Source organism: Lepidochelys kempii, chromosome 2 (assembly GCF_965140285.1).
Source record: "Lepidochelys kempii isolate rLepKem1 chromosome 2, rLepKem1.hap1, whole genome shotgun sequence".
NCBI lineage: Eukaryota > Metazoa > Chordata > Testudines > Cheloniidae > Lepidochelys > Lepidochelys kempii.
Window position 1 is genome coordinate 267,279,579 of NC_136381.1, and position 21,387 is coordinate 267,300,965.

Below are 21,387 nucleotides of genomic sequence, written 5' to 3' on the forward strand. Positions count from 1 at the left end.
CTTCCTGAAGACACTTGCCACACGATTCACTGAAGCCTTCCAAACCCCTGAGCACACATGTGGTGCGGTCCTTCATAGATATGAACTGTGTGGGCAAGTACAGTGCACACTATTTACAGCTGCAGATATCTGGAATCAGATTCCCCTCAAACAAGTTCAGAAAGAAGTTACCTAGTTTGGCTCGTTCCCTTCCCCTTGTAGCAAGCAGACAGCAAGAGCAACAAAAAGTTACCCTAGTCAGATAACAGAGGATTTAAGCAGGCATACACATCTGTTTTGGTCCAGGTCGCTCTCAGAGGCGAAGAACAGGCAACAAGGGCACGATAGGCAGCGCGAGAGAAAGCTACAACCAGCCTGGGGCTGAGGTTTAAAGTCATGGTATATTAGCATCAGAAGTAAATCAAAATGTATAAGATCAGTACAGGTCCTATCTGGTGGCAGGGGGCTCCAGAATGAGACCACCACCCATTCTTTCACCATCAAGGACCTACCTGCTTTTCCAGATCCTCTCCATACAAACACCAAAAACTGAAGAGAGCTGATTAACCCCGTAGGCAATTCCTGCTGCTAGGGGTCATTGTGTGTTAGTGTTTAGCCTCTAGGAAATTTCAGCTTGTGGCTTCGAACAGGTGAATATGGCAGGAAGATGGGAAGCAATTCTCTTTTCTTCCTTTTGCAAGACAGTCTATGTGCATCACAGCCAAATTTAACAGCATGTAAGATCACTGTTGTTCTTTCTTCTTATCACTCAGCCACTAACTGTCACATGAGAAAATGCAGATCAGCCTTTCAGCAAAGCCCATTTGAAAACATGAGGGCACAAGATAAGCTGAGGTCAGTTGGTCAGCACCATGAGTCAGGATTTTCCCCAGAGCTGCAGGAGATGTGAGAGCTTATCTGGCTGATATCAAGCTATTAAAATTCTGAGGCGAGTCAGAGTAATACAGAATTTAGACAAGAAAAATCCTATTCTATTTAGCAATCTAGACAGAAGAACAGTCCATTAACCTGAACCACCCAAGGAAATTAACTTCTAACCACAATATTTCCTTCAAAGCATCCTGCAACCAAATTTACACTCCTCTATTCAATTTGGATAGGATTAGAATTCAAAATGATCTTGACAAACTAGAGCAATAGTCTGAAGTAAAGAGGATGAAATTCAATAAGGACAAATACAATGTACTACATTTAGGAAGGAACAATCAATTGCACAAATACAAAATGAGAAATGACTGCCTAGGAAGGAGTACTGCAGAAAAGAATCTGGGGATTAGAGTGGATCACAAATTAAATATGAGTTAACAATGTAATACTCTTGCAAAAAAACTGATCAGCATTCCGGGATGCACTAGCAGGAATGTTGTAAGCCAGACATGAGAAGCAATTAATCTACTCTATTTAGCACTGATAAGGCCTCAGTTGGAGTATTCTCCAGTTCTGGGCACCACACTTCAAGAAATATGTGGACAAACTGGAGAAAGTCCAGAGGAGAGCAACGAGAATGACTAAAGGTCTAGAAAACATGACCTACGAGGAAAGATTGAAAACATTGGATTTGTTTAGTCTAGAGAAGAGAAGACTGGGGGGGGGACGGGGACATGATACCATTCTTCAAGTATGTAAAAGGTTGTTATAAAGAGGAAGGTGATAAATTATTCTCTTTAACCAGTGAAGACAGGCCAAGAAGTAATGAGCTTAAATTGCAGCAAGGGAGATTTAGGTTAGACATTAAGAAAAACTTCCTAACTGTAGTTAAGCACCGGAACAAATCATCATGAAAATGCAACGCACAAATGTAGATTTTTTTTGTTACATAACTGCACTCAAAAACAAAATAATGCAAAACTTTAGAGCCTACAAGTCCACTCAGACCTACTTCTCATTCAGCCAATCGCTAAGACAAACAAGTTTGTTTATATTTACAGGAGATAATGCTGCCCACTTCTTATTTACAATATCACCAGAAAGTGAGAACAGGTGCTTGCATGGGACTTTTGGAGCCAGCATTGAAATGTATTTACTTGCCAGATATGCTAAATATTCCTTTGTCCCTTCGGCTACCATTCCAGAGGACATGCTTCCATGCTGATAACACTCGTTAAAAAAATAATGCTTTAATTAAATTTGTGACTGAACTCCTTGGGGAGAATTGTACATCTCCAGCTCTGTTTTACCCGCATTCTGCCATATATTTCATGTTATGGAAGTCTTGGATGATGATTCAGCACATGTTGTTCATTTTAAGAGCACTTTCGCTGCAGATCTGACAAAACGCAAAGAATGTACCAATGTGAGATTTCTGAAAATAGGTACAGCACTCAACCCAAGGTTTAAGATTCTGAAGTGCCTTCCAAAATCTGAGAGGGACGAGGTGTGGAGCAGGCTTTCAGAAGTCTTAAAAAAGCAACACACTGACGCGGAAACTACAAAACCTGAACCACCAAAAAAGAAAATCAGCCTTCTGTTGGTGGCATCTGACTCAGATTATGAAAATGAACATGTGCTGGTCCGCACTGCTTTGGATTGTTATCAAGCAGAACCTGTCGTCAGCATGGACGCATGGAATGGTGGACGACGCATGAAGGGACATATGAATCTTTAGCACATCTGGCATATAAATATCTTGCAACATCAGCTGCAACAGTGCCATGCGAATGCCTGTTCTTATTTTCAGGTGTCATTGTGAACAAGAAGCAGGCAGCATTATCTCCTGCACATGTAAACAAGCTTGTTTGTCTAAGCGACCAGCTGAACAAGAAGTAGGACTGAGTGGCTCTAAAGTTTTACATTGTTTTATTTTTGAATACAGTTATTTTTTGTACATAAATCTATGATTGTAAGTTGAACTGTCATGATAAAGATATTGCACTAGAGTACTTGTATTAGGTGAATTGAAAATACAATTTCTTTTGTTTTTTACAGTGCAAATATTTGTACTAAAAATATAAAGTGAGAACTGTACACTTTGTATTCTGCGGTGTAGGTGAAATCAATATATTTGAAAAAGTAGAAAACATCCAAAAATATGTAAACAAATGGTATTCTATTATTGTTTAACAGTGCAATGAATCGCACAATTCATTTTTCAAATCACGCGATTGTGATTAATTTTTTTAATCGCTTGACAGCCCTAATTTATTCACATCACATAAACAACACAACAGTCTGGGTTGATTTTTTTTTCTCTGGAGGGCCCCGAACAGCAGGGGTTTGGAAGGTCAGGAGTGAAGTACTTTGGCAGATCTGTGTGGAAACATGCTCACACCACGTCTGGCTCAAGCCAGTGCTTAGTTATTTTTATGACCACTAAAACCTATCAAAAAAATGTATCAAAGAGCTGGGTAACCACCACATCCAGGATTACATAGCCACCTTCTGATACAAGACCACACCTAAAAGGGGATAAAGGAGGACTTTCAGTAGCATAGCTGGGGGGGAGCGGGGCAGCAGCGGCGCCTTGTCAATGTCTTGGCACCTTTTAAATTTTCCCCTGTTGAGGGAACGGGGGGAGCGATCCAAAAAAAAGGCGGCACCCGCTGCGGTGCTTTTACTCACCCAGCGGCGCTCCGGGTCTTCGGTGGCACCTCGGTGGCAGGACCGTCAGTGCCACCGAAGACACCCGGAGTGAGTGAGGGCCGGCTGCCGGAGTGCCGCTGGGTGAGTAAAAGCGTCGCAGTGGCTGGTGCCTTTTTTTTGGATCGCCCCTCCTGTTCCCTCCACCTGGCTACGCGGCTGAGGACTTCACCAGAAAAGTGGAGAATAAGTCCACTAAGGCTGGTGGAGCGAAGATAGGAACCAGCCTTGTGCTAAAGTAAGAAGTGCAGAGACAGAGAATGGGGGTAAACTGTGGAGGGCTTTGTAAGTATGGGCAAGCAGCTTATGTTTGATGGAACAAAGAAGGGGACCAAGTGGAGGGATTGAAATAGGAAGTGAAAGCGATGAACAAGGAAGATTATTTTAACCGCAACATTTTGAATGGAGTTGAGGGGGGTGAGATTGCAGGCAGTGAGGCAAGCATGAAGGAGATTACATTAGCCAAGGCACAAGCTGATCAGGGCTTGCATAAGAGTTTTGACAGAAAGGAACATTAGGATCTTGGACATACTATGCAAGAAGAAACAGCAAAATTCAGACACTGTCTGAGCGCCAAAAGAGAGAGCCTAGTAAAGATGAAGCCAAGATGGACTTGTGTATTGCATGGAAAAAGATGGGGATGGAAAGGAGAAAGATGCCCAGTTGGGGACCACCATCTGACGTAGAACAGACCCCACCCACCAAGGATATGGTCCTGTAAGGGGCACCTGGGCTCTTCCATCTTCTCCTGTCAGATTTTCTCAAGTATTATCTTTCCCCCCCACTTGAAGCATGAGAATCTCCAAGCATAGGCTGGCTCTCCTCTTCCTTCCCTGCCCTTGCTTTGCGTAACAAGGCTTCTCTGTCCACATTATAGAATAACCAACATTACTTAAAACCATTGAGAATAATTCATGCTACAGACGGCCATTCTAGGTAATGTACAGTAAAGCATAATACATTTATAAAAACAGTATGGAAACTGTTTCAAATGAAGTTCTTCGCTTTAGTGTAGACAGGGGCTTCTTGGATGGATGGAAAAATCAGAGCCCTTCAGAGATGCAGTAAGGTTTGGGTTTTATTGTTATATTAACAGCTAGTTAAGCCACTATTAAAGAGAATATAACTCAAAATTTTATATAGGGAAGCAAAGGCTTATTTTGTATCATGAGTTTATTTCCTGAGTCCTACTCTACACTGCTGACGAGAAGACAACTGTGTATCTCGCTGTTAATGCTACAATTAGTTCAAGTGAATTTTGTCCTTGCAAATTTAGAATGTTATGTTGTATTGCAGTTTTCCTTAAAGCATCCATATGATGGGGCTTTAACACTGCCTGGAGAAGCTCTGTGTATGTGTGTTTAAGGGCAAGGCTAGCTTTTTATTTCTTACCTTATTGCAGCAGAATGCATGCAATTTTATTTTACAGGCAGCTAATGATGCTTGCAAGAGATGATCTTATCACATCTCCATTCTATCTCACACTAAGAGTTCATTCAACAAACAGTACCTAGCTAAACCTGGATTAAGCAATTGGGCTTCACAATGGTCAGCATGGCAAAATGAAATGTTATTTCTACAGAGATAATATTCCTTTTCACTTAATGAGAAAGATACAACTTCAAAAAGACAGGCTAAAACAGAAAATGTCAAAATGTGACCTACATAAAGGAGAGAGCTTAAAAACAGTAGACGCTTGAGATGATAAAACTGAAAGTCACTAAAATGAGATTCAGCTTGCTGAAAAATCCTTACTTGTTTATAGATTTTAGATATGTTTAGTACATAATGAAATGTTACTCTCACTAGTACTGCATGACACATGTATTCATGTTACAGTGAAACTTATACATTAAGCCATCCTTAATGGACTACCCAAGGTCTTTATTAGATGTCCCACCTCCATTAAAGCAGTCATTTAAGGGGCTACGACAGGGATCTCAACCTTTGGCATGTGGTCTGCCAGGGTAAGCCCCTTAGTGGGCTGGGCCAGTTTGTTTACCTGCCGCGTTGGCAGGTTCGGCCGATCACTCCAGGCCAATGGGGGCTGTGGGAAGCGGCGCAGGCTGAGGGATGTGCCGGCCGCCGCCCCCATTGGCCTGGAGCAGCAAACCGCAGCCAGTGGAAGCTGTGATCAGCCAAACCTGCGGACGCAGCAGGTAAACAAACTGGCCTGGCCCACCAGGAGCTTAGCCTGGCAGGCCAAAAGTTGCCGATCCCTGGGCTATGGCGTTTGATCCTAAAACAGGCTTCACTGTTTTTATTTTAGGGGGGAGGGGGGGAACAGAAGAGAAAAAGAAAGTTGTGTAGTCTTCTAAACATTCACTTGCAAATTCCTTCCCATTAGCACACCCCTTAAACAAATGGTTAACTGCTAATGCAATCAGTGCTAAGGGAGGTTTCAGAGTAACAGCCGTGTTAGTCTGTATTCGCAAAAAGGAGTACTTGTGGCACCTTAGAGACTAACCAATTTATTTGAGCATAAGCTTTCGTGAGCTACAGCTCACTTCATCGGATGCATACCGTGGAAACTGCAGCAGACTTTATTTATACACAGAGAATATGAAACAGTACCTCCTCCCACCCCACTGTCCTGCTGGTAATAGCTTATCTAAAGTGATCATCAGGTGGGCCATTTCCAGCACAAATCCAGGTTTTCTCACCCTCCACCCCCTCACACAAATTCACTCTCCTGCTGGTGATAGGATGGGCTATCACCAGCAGGAGAGTGAATTTGTGTGTGGGGGGGTGGAGGGTGAGAAAACCTGGATTTGTGCTGGAAATGGCCCACCTGATGATCACTTTAGATAAGCTATTACCAGCAGGACAGTGGGGTGGGAGGAGGTACTGTTTCATATTCTCTGTGTATAAATAAAGTCTGCTGCAGTTTCCACGGTATGCATCCGATGAAGTGAGCTGTAGCTCACGAAAGCTTATGCTCAAATAAATTGGTTAGTCTCTAAGGTGCCACAAGTACTCCTTTTCTTAGTGCTAAGGGAGGGAGAATCCAACCCCTGGGGCCACAAGTTCTGAAAGGGGATGAAACAGTGACTCTCCACTTAGAAGTTTCTCTAGTGCTCTTTTGCTGAGCAGAAGATTATGATTCTGCATGAAATCATGCTCTCACCTGAGCAAATAAATCACTTTCGAGATGCTCATGACATTTCTGTTAGACTGGTGAGAGCAGGAAAATTCTGTCAGGGTGCTGCCTGCAGGCTTCACTGCAGGACAAATTTTGTGGTGTCACTAGACATGCCTCCTCCCCATTATGAATGATTTTCAGAAGCGGAGTCAGAAGCTCATATTGCTAACCAATCTTCAAGACACGTCCTTACTTTAGCGTGTCCTCCCCAACGCACTGCAGCAGACAGAATTCTAGAGCCAAGAACTGTGAATAATTAACCACAATAACTGATTTAGCATCAAATCTCCAGGGAGGCAGTTTCCGCTTCACTTGCATACTGTATTTCTGTCACTTCCCTCTTGCACAATTCATTCACTGTAGAATATAGGCACCAACTTGCTGATTATACAAGCACCAACTTGAATACCGAAGTGCACTGTGGTGGGGCTTTCCTGGTTCCGTCAGACTGGACCCCTAGCAGCGGGAGGCTCACCATTGTTTTTCCTGTAACATTTCACATCCATGGTAAGATTCTTTTGCGAGAAGTGACAAGCTGCTTACCCATCTACATGAATGAGGACAATCACTACCCAGGGCTGTACTGGCTACCTTAAAATATTTACGCATCTTAAATAATATATATGTGTACGGGGTTAGGAAGTGCTTAAACTCAGGGGAGAGGCTTTGATGACATCCAAAAGCCAGGACAAGTGAAGCAGTTAAATCATCATATAACAGCCTCAATGGAATTGTTGCCCCTTGGCTGACTCCGTTATTTGCTATTCTACATAACGCTTTTTGTATGGTCAGGCTTTCACAGATGAGATGGCGCAGCTACCATCCTGTTAGTGGAAAGAACCCAAGCATTCTACTTGCAAGGGTTTCAATGGTTATTTACAGTGCAATAGAGATGCATATGCACAAAAATTTCCCTTTCCTACTGTGGTGTTAACAGTCTTTGTTCACGTCGCACTCCCCCTTAGTACCTAGCTGGGTTCGGGGAAGCTAATAGTCGAACCAGTGGACTACATTCGGTGCTGAATCATGGTCACGTGCCACTTGAGGCACATTGTACATATGCTAAGACCACCAGGCAGTATTAAAGCCACAGTAAAGGAACTTTAAAGCCAGGCTTTAAGTAGAATTAATGCTGGTCATTCTGTCAAAACAGGAAACATACCAAGCAATCAAGAATACACAGAATATAGTCCCCTGCCAGGCTTCACATGACTATAAAGAGTTATAGTTTTAACACAAATTAACAAGTCCATAATTACACAATTATCTATCAGGTTGTAACTGGGAGAATTCTGCAAAGCATTTCCCACCAATATCAGTTTACACTCCTTCTGTGACCCTAGACAATGAATTTAGTGGCAGGAGCATTCAACAGAACACAGTAACTTAAGTGAACACTGGGGAATATTAGCAAGAAGAAAATTATGAATCCAAAAGTCTGAATATTTGCAGAGGAAAAGTGACTCGGAGTTACAATAAGCCAGTCCGGAAAATGAAACATTTGGTATGACTAATGTGGACACAGTTAAAAACAGCTCAAATTCTGAATTTTGGACACTCACTATGAAATGCTTGCAAACATGCTACAGACAACAACAAAATTATTCATGGAATAATTTCAACCTCCACATCACAGAAAACTGGTTCTGGATGATGTGTGAACATACAAAGCAAAATTTTAATAACTGATCATACAATTATTCACCTCGATGTTGTGGCATATTTTTAGGGAATTTAAAGTGAAAACCAGGGAGACCCTTTTATCCACAGCAGGGGGATTTGCATTTTCACTGTGGGGAACTCATCAAAACAGTCTGTGAATGGGCAGGAAGGTGGTCTGTGACAATTGCACAGACCAGTTCCTCTCCCACTGAAAAATATTTTCCTTTGGACTTAGCTTGCTGGCACTCTTTTACTAATGGATCTCACTGGTGGCTGTCAGACAGCTCAAACATAGCGGGTAGAAAACATGTTCACTAGTTTGAGATCATAATGGAAAAGAGAGAGTTCCTGACATCTTCTGAGAAGCTAGAGCCAGTGGAGGAGAATCTGGAATGATTCTTAGACTTTTGTTGTGCTTTTCTTTTGCCTTTTGGAGGGAACATACTTGTTTCCATCAGCAGATTGCTCCCTCTTCCTAGATGGTGTCTCCCTTTTGGGATTTAGGGCTGGATTTTCACTAACAGCTAGGTGCCTAGCTCCCATTCATCTCAGTGCAAGTTAGATACCTATCTGCATCTTCAGATATGTAGATACCTTTGAAAATCTGACCCTTAGCCCACAAGCAGGGCTTTGAGGCCCTCTGCCCCTTGTCTGTCCAATATGTGATTAGAGAAGAAACAAAGGTGATCACCCCTGAGAGAACCCAGATCCTGCTTTTGGAGAGAAAGGAGAGTCAGAAAAAAATATCAGTCTGCTCAATCAAAGGACTCCAAGATCCCCTTGAAAAAGTAAGGAGGGGGATCAGAGAGCTTTTCCCCTTTAAGGAAGATTGGGCTGGGACTTCAAAAGGATTTTTGGACTTCCTGTCAAAGAATTCCCCAATTAATGAAGACTGACCTACCTACCGGTTCTCAAGCACTTGTGACAGTGTCTCCAAGTCTCTGAAGGGGGGGAAAGGGGAAGAAATGCCAAATTCCAACAAGCCATCCATATTCTAAGCCTTTTACTGCCTAGCAACAGGAGGATCTGCAGGCTGCACCACTGGAACATTTGCAGCAGAGCTCCTCTTCTGAAGCTTCTTAGAGGTTCTCCTTAAAAATAGAGCACCACTTGGCCATTTGTCTGCTTCAACAAACAGAGGGGAGAAACCTGGCAGGTGATCCCATTTCAGGAACGAAGCCTAGGAAAAAACTGTTCCCTAGAAAGAAGATGGGGAGGATTGATGGGAGAAAAATACTGCTCACTGCTGCACCAACATTTGTTTGCAAGAGACGGAATGATGATAGAGGTGGAAGAGCTGACCTACCTTGCTCTGCTTGCATGGCTAAAAGAGGCTTCATGGCCAAATATGTAGAGCCCTGAAAATCTGTATCTATCTGCTTTATATTTGTGGACCATAGTTTCGGATAGCTGGCTCCGGTATTCGCAGGAAAAGTGTTGCAGATGAACTGTCTCAGACTGGGGGGAGAGGTCAGGATCTAGAACCTGCCATTCCTTGGATATTTTGATTTAAGGATTGTTGAAAGCGGAGCTCCTGAAGGAGGATGGAACACTACCTTTTCCTCTCCAACCCTCTGGAAAAGAACCCATTTATGTGATAGGAAGCCCCTGATACAGGTTAAGTGCCAGCAGCGTGCCCAGTCCTTCGCTGACATAAACAGACATACCTCCTGCCCCATGCAGATTTCCATCCAGTACAGACACGCAGTACACCATGCTGATGGTAGAATCTGGTAGAAGTGTTTGTTGAGGCTTCGTGGAAAAAGGTTTGAGACATTTAGTGGATGAGGATAGAGGAAATAGGAAAAAGGAAGAGGAGAGTTAAGCACCCTCTCAATCAATGTAACATTCTTTTTCTAACTGTTCTCCAGTGCAGAAGGAGAAACCAGGCTACTAAGTGGTGCATTGTGGTTACTGCTTTTTCAAGTTACGAAAGGGGACTAATGAAACTCTGAAATGGAAAAGCTTTAGTTTATGTCCCCTTTTCAGCCCCATGTCAATGCAACCTACCAGATGAGCCTGGATCAAAAACTGCAGAGGGTTCCTTTCCCCAGCTTGATCCAGACAGAATCTGGATCCATTATGCAATCAGCCACAATGACAAATGCTGTAATTAGGCCTTGGGAAATGTAAAGAGTCCTAGGAGCGGCAATATGCAGCCAAAAGAAACTGAGGTCTTGTGGGTAATTCTGCTATATAAGAGACTTAAAGCATTAGCCTGGGAGCTCCACCGAGGCAGGATAGTGAGAAAAGGATCCCCACTCTAGCCTCAGGGGCTACCATCCTCCTTTCTGACCGAATTCAGTATCTGAGGCGGTTGTAAGCCAGGGTTATTTTTTCCTTCTCTTAATAAATGTTTTACAGACTTCAATCATCTGGCTTGGAATCATCTCTTTATTACCCCACCCCAGTCACTTGAGGGTCACTCCAAGTATCATTTTGGTCATGGTCTAATGGATTGTAAGTTATTACTTTTTAATCTTTACTAAGAGAAAGAGGGCAGCCAAAAGTGAAGTCTGTTTAATAATGCTGTTGGGAAACAGACTGAAGTCCACACAGTTAAAGCATACAAACTTCTCAGGCAATCATATAGCCAACTAAGGAATTCCAAATGGATAGCTGCACTAGTATTTTTCCCATTCAGGCCCACTGCTTTTCTTCCGTGTATAGATGTATTTTGATAGCGCAACTTCTGATGTTTCTGTCACTGTTAAACTGTTCCGTGACTCTTCCACCAATGCAAACAATGAGTCACACTCTCTATAAGTCACAGTCCACCCAATGGACTCTCCAATGGAGTCTTTGTAGAATGAAGATTAGACTGCCATACTTGTCACTGATTCAAAGACTCCTTTGGATAGATCACTGTGGGGGAGGCCAAGCAGCATTACTAGACAGCCCTACACAAGCAACAGGCAAGGAAGTGGTTTGCTCTTTTTAAAAAGTCACTTTAAAGGGGTGTGTTGGGTAAAAGGGCTGGACTTTCAGTCCTGGAGACCAAAATTCTTTTTCTACAACCCTGGCAGCAACAGCACATGCTTCACCAAACTGCTCTCCTGTCAGTGCATCCTCAGCCCAGACCAGGAGGGACTGCCACTAAGTATCAGGTGAATTTCATTTCCAGAGACGGTACAATCTTCAGCACCTTTGCTAAGATTGTTTACCTGAGTGCTAATCAGCATCTACTGTGGTGAAGTAGACATCTAGCCAATAATTATTTTAAAATCATTAACTTATTTCAGAGAGGCCACCAAAACAGCAATTAGTTGGTAACAAATTTTGTTACTGATTGGGTTGAAATATGAATTGGTGACCCAGAGACAAAATATTCTGTATCTCACTACTGTCACAGGAGTGTCCAAGGAGGGAAATATATACATGAGAGGGGAAGGAGATGCAGGTGAAAACACATACATCACCCAATTCCTCTTCCCAGTATGGGCTGTCTCAATCTACAGCTAAATGGTACATCAAAAAAGGCCAGGATATCAATTTATAATGTAAGGAAAGGTGAAACAACCCCAAGCGATGTCAAAATGAGCTCAAAGTTATTACCTTCTTCATACCCAGGAAGCAGAAACTATTTTTAACTGGACCAAGAATCCTCCTATCATAAAAGTGTTACCTGGATCCATCCCAGAGACATGTGTTGTTAGATTGAGCACAGAATTGGATGTCAAGAATGCCCCATTTTTAATAATGGTTCTGCTATTGACTTGCTGCATGGGTTTTAGGTAAGTAATTTCTGTGTCTTGAGTTTCCTCAGCTATAAAATAGGGATATATGTATCTACATCACAAGGGTGTTGGGATGACTAGGTATTTGAACTTCATTTGGAAAAACTAAAGCCCTTTTTAAGTGTTTAATTATGACTATGATCTACCTATGCTATGATAAAATGTAAGGTATTTTGAAGTTTCATATGCAACAGGGGACAGAAGATCTTTTCCTGGAATGATTCCTTGATCCCCAGAAAGTTCACTGTTGATCAGCTGATAACCCTCCTTTCTCTAATGAGAAATATCTATGAAGCTCATGAAGGAGCCATCATTTTCAATTACTCTAGTAAAGTCTAATACACCCATTTGCTTACAGTGATCCAAGATAAGGTCATGCCTCTTGGGAAAAATATTTTTAACTCCTACCAAACCCCAAACGGAAGGGCTCCCAGATCTGGGTTGATTTCTGTCTTATTTCACAAACAGACTGTGTCCCACCCACTCTTTTAGGATTGATGGTATTTAATGGAGGGATCTGTGCACTCTAAAATAGGGCCAAGAAGATCTAAGGGATATACAGGCTGGAGATTCCCAATTAAGGCAAATAATCTAACATGCAGTGGCTGTCTCTCTCAGACACCACATTAATGAACAAATCCCAAGGCTTTATATAAAAGTTTAGGCATCCTTTATGAGTACCACCATAATTAAATTTAGATGGGAAGTCCCTTGCCTCAGGCATAGAAAGAGGGTCCCTCCAGGCTGAAACTCAGCTACTCATCCTGATGGCAGCACATTTGAGACACAACTGAGCTATATCATTCAAGATATTAGATTAGCTTCTTATCTAAATGTCTGCTAGCTGTTTTATACCAAGCTCCTGAAGAGTACTAGAAAAATCTTATTTATTTGGATTTTAGCCCTCCATTTAGTGGCTGCATTGGAAAAGGCAGGCGGAGCAAACAGAGGGTATGTATACACTGCTATTAAAACCCTGTGGCTGGCCTGTGCCAGCTGACTTGTGCTCACAGGGCTCAGGCTAACAGGGTGTTTAATTTCAGGGTAGACATTTGGGTTTGGGCTGGAGAACAGGCTCTATAACCCTGCCAGGTGAGAGGTCCCAGAGCTCGGGCTACAGCCTGAGCCAGAAAATCTGCACTGCAATTAAATAGCCCCTCAGCTCAAGCCAGCTGGCCTGGGCAGCAACAGGCATCTAATTGCAGTGTAGGCTTAGTTCCAGAGAGGCTTAGTTCCAAAACAATGAGCATAAAGTCCCTTCCAGGGTACACTCTGTTTTCCTGTTCAGTGAAGTGCCGCTCATCTCAAAGGATTCTAAAGCACTTTATAAACTACTTGCAGATAGCACTCCACCCATCACAGAAATGCAATAATCTCATGGGCGGAAAGTAACACAGGAGTTAACCTAATTAGACTGCAAACTCCTCTGGACAGGGGCTGTATTTTCCTGTGTGCACAATGCCTAACACAAAGCACCGTCATCCTGACTACACTACCAGTACTAACAATGGAGTGAAGAATACTGTATCAACTGAAAACCACAAAGGGAGTTTGGGGAGGAAGGGAGGCAGAGTGCTATTACCCAACCTGGAATTTTTCCAGGACAGCAGGGTTAACAACCTTCCTCTTAGGGCATGGTTATACTTGCAGATGTAGAGCTCTGTGAGTTAAACCCGCCATCGTAGAGTGCAGAAGGGAAAGCGCTGCAGTCTGTCCACACTGACAGCGCACTGGTGTGGCCACATTTGCCACTTGCAGTGGCACTGGGAGCGGTGCATTATGGGCAGCTGTCCCACAGAGCACCTCTTCCCATTTTGGCGCTGTGGCTTGTGGGAAGGGGGTGGGCGCTGTGGGGCATTCTGGGTCCTGTCCCAACACCCCATGATACATTGGTTCGCATCCCAGCATTCCCTTTGCTTCTGTCCACATTTGGCGCCATCTTTCAACATTTTTTGTACTGCGCACTCTGTCTTCCCTTTCGGTCTGTGGGAATGGAGCCCGAACTGCTGAGAAGTATGCTGAGGAGTCTCGCCAGCATGTCACGTTTGGCAGTCGAGTTATCCTTATGATCCAAAGTGACAGTGAGGGCTCCAACGATATCGACTCGAGTAATGCATATGACACGAGTTTGCTTGTGGCATTCATGGACGTGCTCACCATCATGGAATGCCGCTTTTGGGCTCGGGAAACAAGCACTGAGTGGTGGGATCACATTGTCATGCAAGTCTGGGATGATGAGCAGTGGCTGCAGAACTTTCGGATGAGAAAAGCCACTTTCATGGGACTGTGTGAGGAGCTCGTCCCCATCCTGCAGCGCAAGGACATGAGATTGAAAGCTGCCCTGCCGGTGGAGAAGCGCGTGGCGATTGCAATCTGGAAGCTGGCAACTCCAGACAGCTACCGATTGGTTGCTAACCAATTTGGAGTGGAGAAGTCGACCGTTGGAATCGTGTTGATGCAAATCTGCAGGGCCATTAATCGCATCCTGCTCAGAAAAACCATGACTCTGGGTAATGTGCATGACATTGTGGCTGGCTTTGCACAAATGGGTTTCCCTAACTGCAGAGGGGCAACAGATGGCACATATATTCCAATGCTGGCACCAGCCCACCTAGCCTCCGAGTATGTTAATCAGAAGGGGTGTTTCTTGATGGTTCTCCAGGCGCTTGTAGATCACCATGGGCATTTCACTGACATTAACGCAGGCTGGCCCGGAAAAGTGCATGACACAAGCATCTTTCGGAACATTGGCCTGTTCAGGAAGCTGCAAGCCAGGACTTTTTTCCCAGACCAGAAGGTCACTGTAGGGGAAGTTGAAATGCCCACTGTGATCCTTGGAGACCCCGCTTACCCTTTAATGCCGTGGCTCATGAAACCCTACACAGGGAGCCTTGACAGCAGCAAGAAGCAGTTCAACAACAGGCTGAGCCAGTGCAGAATGACTGTGGAGTGTGCTTTTGGCCGCTGGAGCTCTCTGTATGGGAAGCTGGACCTGGCCGATGACAGCATCCCCACAGTTATATCCACATGCTGTATCTTCCATAACATTTGTGAAAGGAAGGGTGAAAGATTCACTCAGACATGGAACTCGGAAGTTCAACACCTGGAGGGTGAATCTGAACAGCCAGAGAGCAGGTCTATTAGAGGGGCCCAGAGTGGGGCTGCAAGGATTAGGGATGCCTTGAGGGAGCAATTTGAGACTGAAAGCCACCAGTAATGTCTGGTGCCCTGTACAGGAGTGAAATGCAGTGGTTCCAATGTCAGCAGGAATCTGTGTTTGCTACGCTGACTTGTAGTGCCTGTTTCTTTCCTGGGCTAAGGTATCTTTTACTTTATGCAATAAGAAAGAATTTTTTCAAAGCCAATAAAATCCATTTACTGAAAAGAAAATTCATTTATTGAAAAGAAAACACAACTGCTTGGGAAACAGAAAGGGCAAGCGGGTGGGGTGGGGAACGGTACAGATTTGCATATGTCCTGTTGTCATACTCAGCCTTCCTGTCTGGAGTGCTGTGCATGAGTGCTGCACTTCAGGATGGCTATACTGCATGGTGATGGGGGATAAGTGCAGAGGGTAAGGGTCATAGTCTTCAGGTATGGGTGGTGAAGCTACAGGTGTTGGAGGCAGCTGGTGGTGGTAACAACCTGGATGTTGGGGAAAGTGGGTTGGAGGTGACATGGGGGCACAAGGGAAAGAGTTTTGGGACAAGGGTGGGGGAGGGGTGGGCATGGTAGTGTTCTGCCTGCATGGCTACGAGCGCCGGGATCGAATACGCTTGGTGCTCCATTATGCTTATCAGCCGATCCGTGCTTTGCTGCCAGAGCACTGCGCTTTTGCGCTGGAGCTCCTCATTCTGCTGGCGGATCCTCCTTTCACTGTCCTGCCACTCCTGCACCTTTAGATTTTCATTACTTGAATACTGCATTACTTCATGCAACATGTGTTCCTTGCTTCTATGGGGTTTCTGATTCTTTGGAGTCTTTCAGCCGATGATAACATGGACGGCTGAGGTCTCAAGGTTGCATCTGTAAAGGCAAAATGCAACACTCAACAGAGACAGCATTGTTCACACCAGTCAGAGCAACGATTCCCCCATACTTAAGGGCAAGCACCGTCTACACAATAGCATAATTTGCCCGTCCCAAACCGAGCGCACATAACCCACAGGAGCCCCAAAATGATGAGTAAGCACAGGGTCAAGCGTGACTGATTGTTTCATGGCTATACTGTCCTCTGGGTTTGTGCGCCTTGGGGAGAGCCAACAGTGGCAGGGGGCCCCCTATACGGAACACTGTCCCCACATTTTCCACAGGAGTTCATCCTGGAAGATCTCTCGCTGCTGATGGTGACCTGGGAAGCAAGGGAGGGTCTTCTATTGCAATGCGGATTCCACCCTGGCCCATATGCAGCTTGCCTGTGGGCAGCAATGGTCCCCCCGCCCCCCACGGCACAGTGGTGTGGACAAGTTAGCCTTACTGGGACAAGGAACACAGTGGCTCTCCCGAGAAACCTGCACAAGTGCATTGCCCAAGTTCTGGATGAGACCTCTGAAGAGGTCACTGAGGCCGATTACCGCGGTGTGAGAGAGCAAATCAATGCCCTGTTCCACATCAAGGCATGCATACAGCCCTAACCCTCCTCGCCCCAAGAGCCCGCACTGAATAACTTCCTTCCCAAAATAAAAGCTGCTTACTGGAAACCTCCTCTGGTGTTTGTCCTTCCCCAAGCACTGGCCGCCACGACTGGCTACCTTTCTCCTGGCTTGAGAACAGCTCCTGGCTGCATGCATCTAGGGATTCCATGGTGTCTTCCTCTGCCTCAGCACCCTCGCTTCCGCTTTGCTGCTCTTCCTCCTCCTGCCTGTTGACCTGAAGTGTCCATGGTGGTACTCGGAGTGGAGGTGGGGTCGCCCCCAAGTATCAAGTCCAGCTCTTCGTAGAAACAGCAGGTCATAGGGGCAGCACTGGAATGGCTGTTTGTCTCATGGGCTTTGTGGTAGGCACTCTGCAACTCCTTCACTTTAACCCTGCACTACAGTGTATCCCAGTCATGGCCCCTTTCCATCATGTCCCTTGATATTTGCCCGAAGATATAGTAACTCCTACTGCTGAAGCGCAGCTTCCTCCCCCCAAACACTGATGAGGTCCAGCACCTTCCCATTGCTCCATACTGGGGACTGCCTGGAGGCATGGTCACCTGGAAAGATTCGCTGAGAGCATTCCAAGCCTGGCCGAGCAAACAGGAAGGGGATTTTCAAAACTCCCAGAGAATTTAAAGGGCGGGTCTGATGGTTGGTCACCTGAGGGCAGGGCAGCAGAGTTCAAAGTGATGACCAGAGTGGCTAGCACAGGCATTGTGGGACACTTCTGGAGGCCGATCAGAGCAGACTATAGGACCAGCGTGTCCACACTGGTGCTGCGGCACTCCAGCAGGGGTGCAGCAAACGTTACTCCACTTACCGAGGTGGAGTACCAGCAGCACTGTAGCCACGGAGTCAGAGCCCTCTACATGCCTTGCCAGTGTGGACGGGTAGTGAGCTAGTGCGCCCGGGGCTCCTTTATTGTGCTGTAACTTGCAAGTGTAGCCAAGCCCTTAAATAATAAATTGGACGCTTAATGAGCAGAGATATTTGGGCAGTCAGTTTTAAACCTGGTCTGAAAGGGGTCATTATCAGATGGATGAATGCCAGCTGCTAATATATATTTAAGAGAAACTAAGAATCAGAGAAGGGAAGTGCTAGTGGCTCGTACTATCATGAGGTTCACCACAAATACTTACGTGCTATGATTATGGGTGTCGATGTAGATATCGGGACAGATATATTTATGGATTAGTTATGCTAGGTCTCAGATGGACATCTGTCAGATGTGTCTATATGCTGTGTTTGTTGAGTTAACTTTGTCACTGAGGGATCTTCCAATATAGACCCAAGGTGCCAGAATGTGGCGAGGGGAAGAGAAATCAAGAAACAAGCTGTCTTCTATGCCTGTTCCACTCAGGTCAACTTGTGAGTCACTGACTCAGAGGACTCACGGGTGCGGGGGGGGGGGGGGGGCAACTTGTTGGGTTTGCTTAAGACTGCCCCCAAGGATCATAAAGTTCTAGTTCTGATGCACTCTTGAAACCAGAGATTTATCCCATTTTCCCTTAACAAGGTAAAAAAAATTATCCAACGTTATATCTCTCAGTTTGTAGCTGGAGAGTTTTTGCTACTTAAAATGATGGAGACTCTCCTAGTCTTTCTAGGAGGACATCGTAGCAAACTCCTGGACTTCCACCTGAGATTTTGAAGGCGTTTAAAGCAATCCCCTTTCTACAAGGACACTACAGGGAGAAGGTGAAAGAGGGAGAGAAGTCAATTTTACCCATGAATTCTCAAGCAAACAAATCCCTTGAAAGGGCCAAGGATTCTTACCCTTAAGAAAACTGAAATATAGGAACTGCCATACTGAATCAGATGCAAGATCCAGCTAATTTGGTCTTACAGTGACCAATAACAGATGCTTCACAGGAAGGTGTAAGAACCTCACTCAGAAGGCAGATGTGGGATCATCGGATATTAGTTATCCTGATCTCTAATAGTTGCAGATTGGCTTAAACCCTGAAACTCTGGTTTAATACCCCTTCCAAAACTTGTTCTAACAACTCGGGATATTCTTGATATCCACATAGAATGTACAATACATTTTTGAATCTTGTGAAGTTTGTGGCCTCAATGACATTCTGTAGCAATGAATTCCACCATCTAATTACATGTTGTACGAAAATATTATTTCCTTTCATCTGTTTTGAATTTGCCATGTTTTAATTTTGTTGAATGTCCCTCTGTTTTTGTGTTATGAGATAGAGGAACAGAAGTTCCCAATCTGCTATCTCTAGAACATTACTGTATATACTTCCTTCATGTCCCCTCTTACTCGTATGCTTTTCTACGGTAACAATCCTCATCTTTCCGATCTTGATTCGGCAAGGAGAGTTTTTTCAGGTCCTTGATCATTTTTGCTGCCCTTCTCTGAACCCCCTCCAGTTGTGCAATATTCTTTAAACACTGAATGGCCAATACCGCACACAGAATTCCAGATGGGGCCCCACCACTGATTTATATAAATGTATTATAATATTCTTCACATTATTCACCATCTCATTCCTTATGCAACTTAATATCTTGGTAGCTATTTTGACCATGGCTGCAAGGTGAGAAGAGGTCCTCATTCAACTGTCTACTGGGACACCCAGGTCCTTTTTGTGCTTTGACACTGTTACGAATTACACCTGGTAGGACACGCACAGTTCGAATCTAGGCTGAGGCACAGAAACAAAGTCCACAACTGCAGAGTTCCCAAAAGACACTAAGTTTATTACGCTCGAGCGTGGTGCCCCCCTGCTAGCCAGGAGGGGACCCTGAATGCAAATTATACAAAGGTTATATACCTTTTAGCAAAGCATGTTGCCCTCGTGCATTGGAAACCTTAGCCAATAAACAAACCCTTGTCTTATCTACCACCTATCCCTGCTTGGTGCATTCCTTGTGCTATACCAGTATGTTAATTACACAGCATGGTCCTAAAGCCATGCATCAGTAACTTTTATTATCAGGATGGGAGGCCTCACATCAAGGCCAAGAGACAGGGAGTTAGAGACTGACAAAAACCAGATACTGGGAGTCAAGGCAGGCTGGAGACAAGGAGGATTTTCACAGGGATTCAATATCTAAGGATTACTCCTCCTGGTGTATGATGTGCTGGCATTTAAACAATGGTGGGCCCCAAACCAAAATGGAGTCACATGTGCTAACTTTTCCTTAACAACACAGTTAGTTTAGAATTCTGTACGATGTATGTGTAGTTTAATGTTTTCCTCCAATGCATTTCTTTGCATTTGTCAACCTTGAATTTTTGATTGATCTAGCTGATTTAGGACTCTGTAGTTACCACAGTCCTCTCTGGTCCTGTCTGACCTAAATACATTTTGTCTTCTGCAAAATTTGCCAAGTCACTGTCCACAACCCTCTTTCCATACCATTAACTCTATTAAAATATGGGATCTAGTACACAACTTTGCAACCCCTACTAACAACCTTTTATCATGATGAAAACTGACCGTTTAATCCTCTTTGCTTTCTGTCTCCTAGCCACTAGTTTTTGATTCAGGACAATACTTTACCTCTCACCCCATGACTCCTTAGGTTCCTTAGTAGCCTCTTGTAGGACCTTGTCAAAGGCCTTTAAGAAGTTCAAATACATTTTGTCAGCCAGTGGTTCTTCATCCACTACTCTACTGATATGATTAGTGAAATGCTATTTTCCTTTGCTGAAACTTTGCTGGTTAGATCTTTTCATATCATGAGCTTCCAAGTGGTTTTTTTAAATTGTTTTTTAATATCATTTGAACTGAACTGCCAGGTAAAGATGTGAGACTTAAAGGCTTTTAATTCCCCAGGATCACCCCTAGAACTTACTTTTAAAAATATAGTTACAACATTTGCTACCCTTCAATCCTCTGGAACAGCAGCTGCTTTCAATGAAACGTTGCGTATTTTGTTAGCAGCTCAGTTACTTCATACTTAAAGCTCCGTAAGAATTCTTTGATGGACCATCTCGGCCCAGTGATTGATTGCATTTTTATTTATCAATTTGCTTCTGCACCTCCTCTTCTGACACCTCAATCTCAGAGTATCTCATCATTGTTACCAGAAAAAAGTTGGTCCATGGTAAGAAATTGTATGACATTTTTAGCACTGAAGAAAATTCAAACAAATCATTTAGCTTCTCAGCAACATCCTTTATGACTTCCTTTAACCTAGTCATCCTGTAAACCCACTGATTCTTTTGCAGCCTTCCTGCTACTTTTATTTTTTTTATATATATATATATTTTACACACACACTCTCCCCATTTTGGTGCTGGCTCAGCACCTGTATGATGTGCAAACAGAAGAGGGGTAACCTCACAGTCTTTGAACAGTTCCAAAATTTGTCACCTTTGCTCATTTCACAGTGCCCAACAGGTAGGTGCCTGCCGCCTCCTCCTGGTGTGCTAAGAATAAAGCTACTTGGCAGTGCCACCAGTGAGACAAGGGGTTAACCACACCAAGACAGTGACCACCACACTTGGACTAACAAATAATTCAAATTCACATAAGCAAACAAATTAAAAATAACCATAAACTTTATGTAAGAATTTGAATAAAGAGAAATACTCAATCAGTAAAAATATTCAGTGATTAAAATGATTAGAGATATTTATAATGCTTTTTAATTACTATTGGCT

General features: G+C 44.0%; 1 protein-coding gene across 4 annotated transcripts in view; it reads right to left on the minus strand.

The window, feature by feature from the left end:
• The window catches only part of SMARCC1 (SWI/SNF related BAF chromatin remodeling complex subunit C1), a 178,057-nt gene that overhangs the window by 12,539 nt on the left and 144,131 nt on the right, over positions 1–21,387 (minus strand). The window contains exon 28 of one of the 4 annotated variants that reach the window (XM_073334924.2): positions 15,462–16,143. The exons of the other annotated variants lie outside the window; for them this stretch is intronic. Within the exon in view, the coding sequence (XP_073191025.1) occupies positions 16,043–16,143 (101 nt within the window). The 3' untranslated portion in view covers positions 15,462–16,042. Of the gene's footprint in view, positions 1–15,461; positions 16,144–21,387 lie in introns of those variants that run through there. 4 annotated transcript variants of the gene reach the window in all.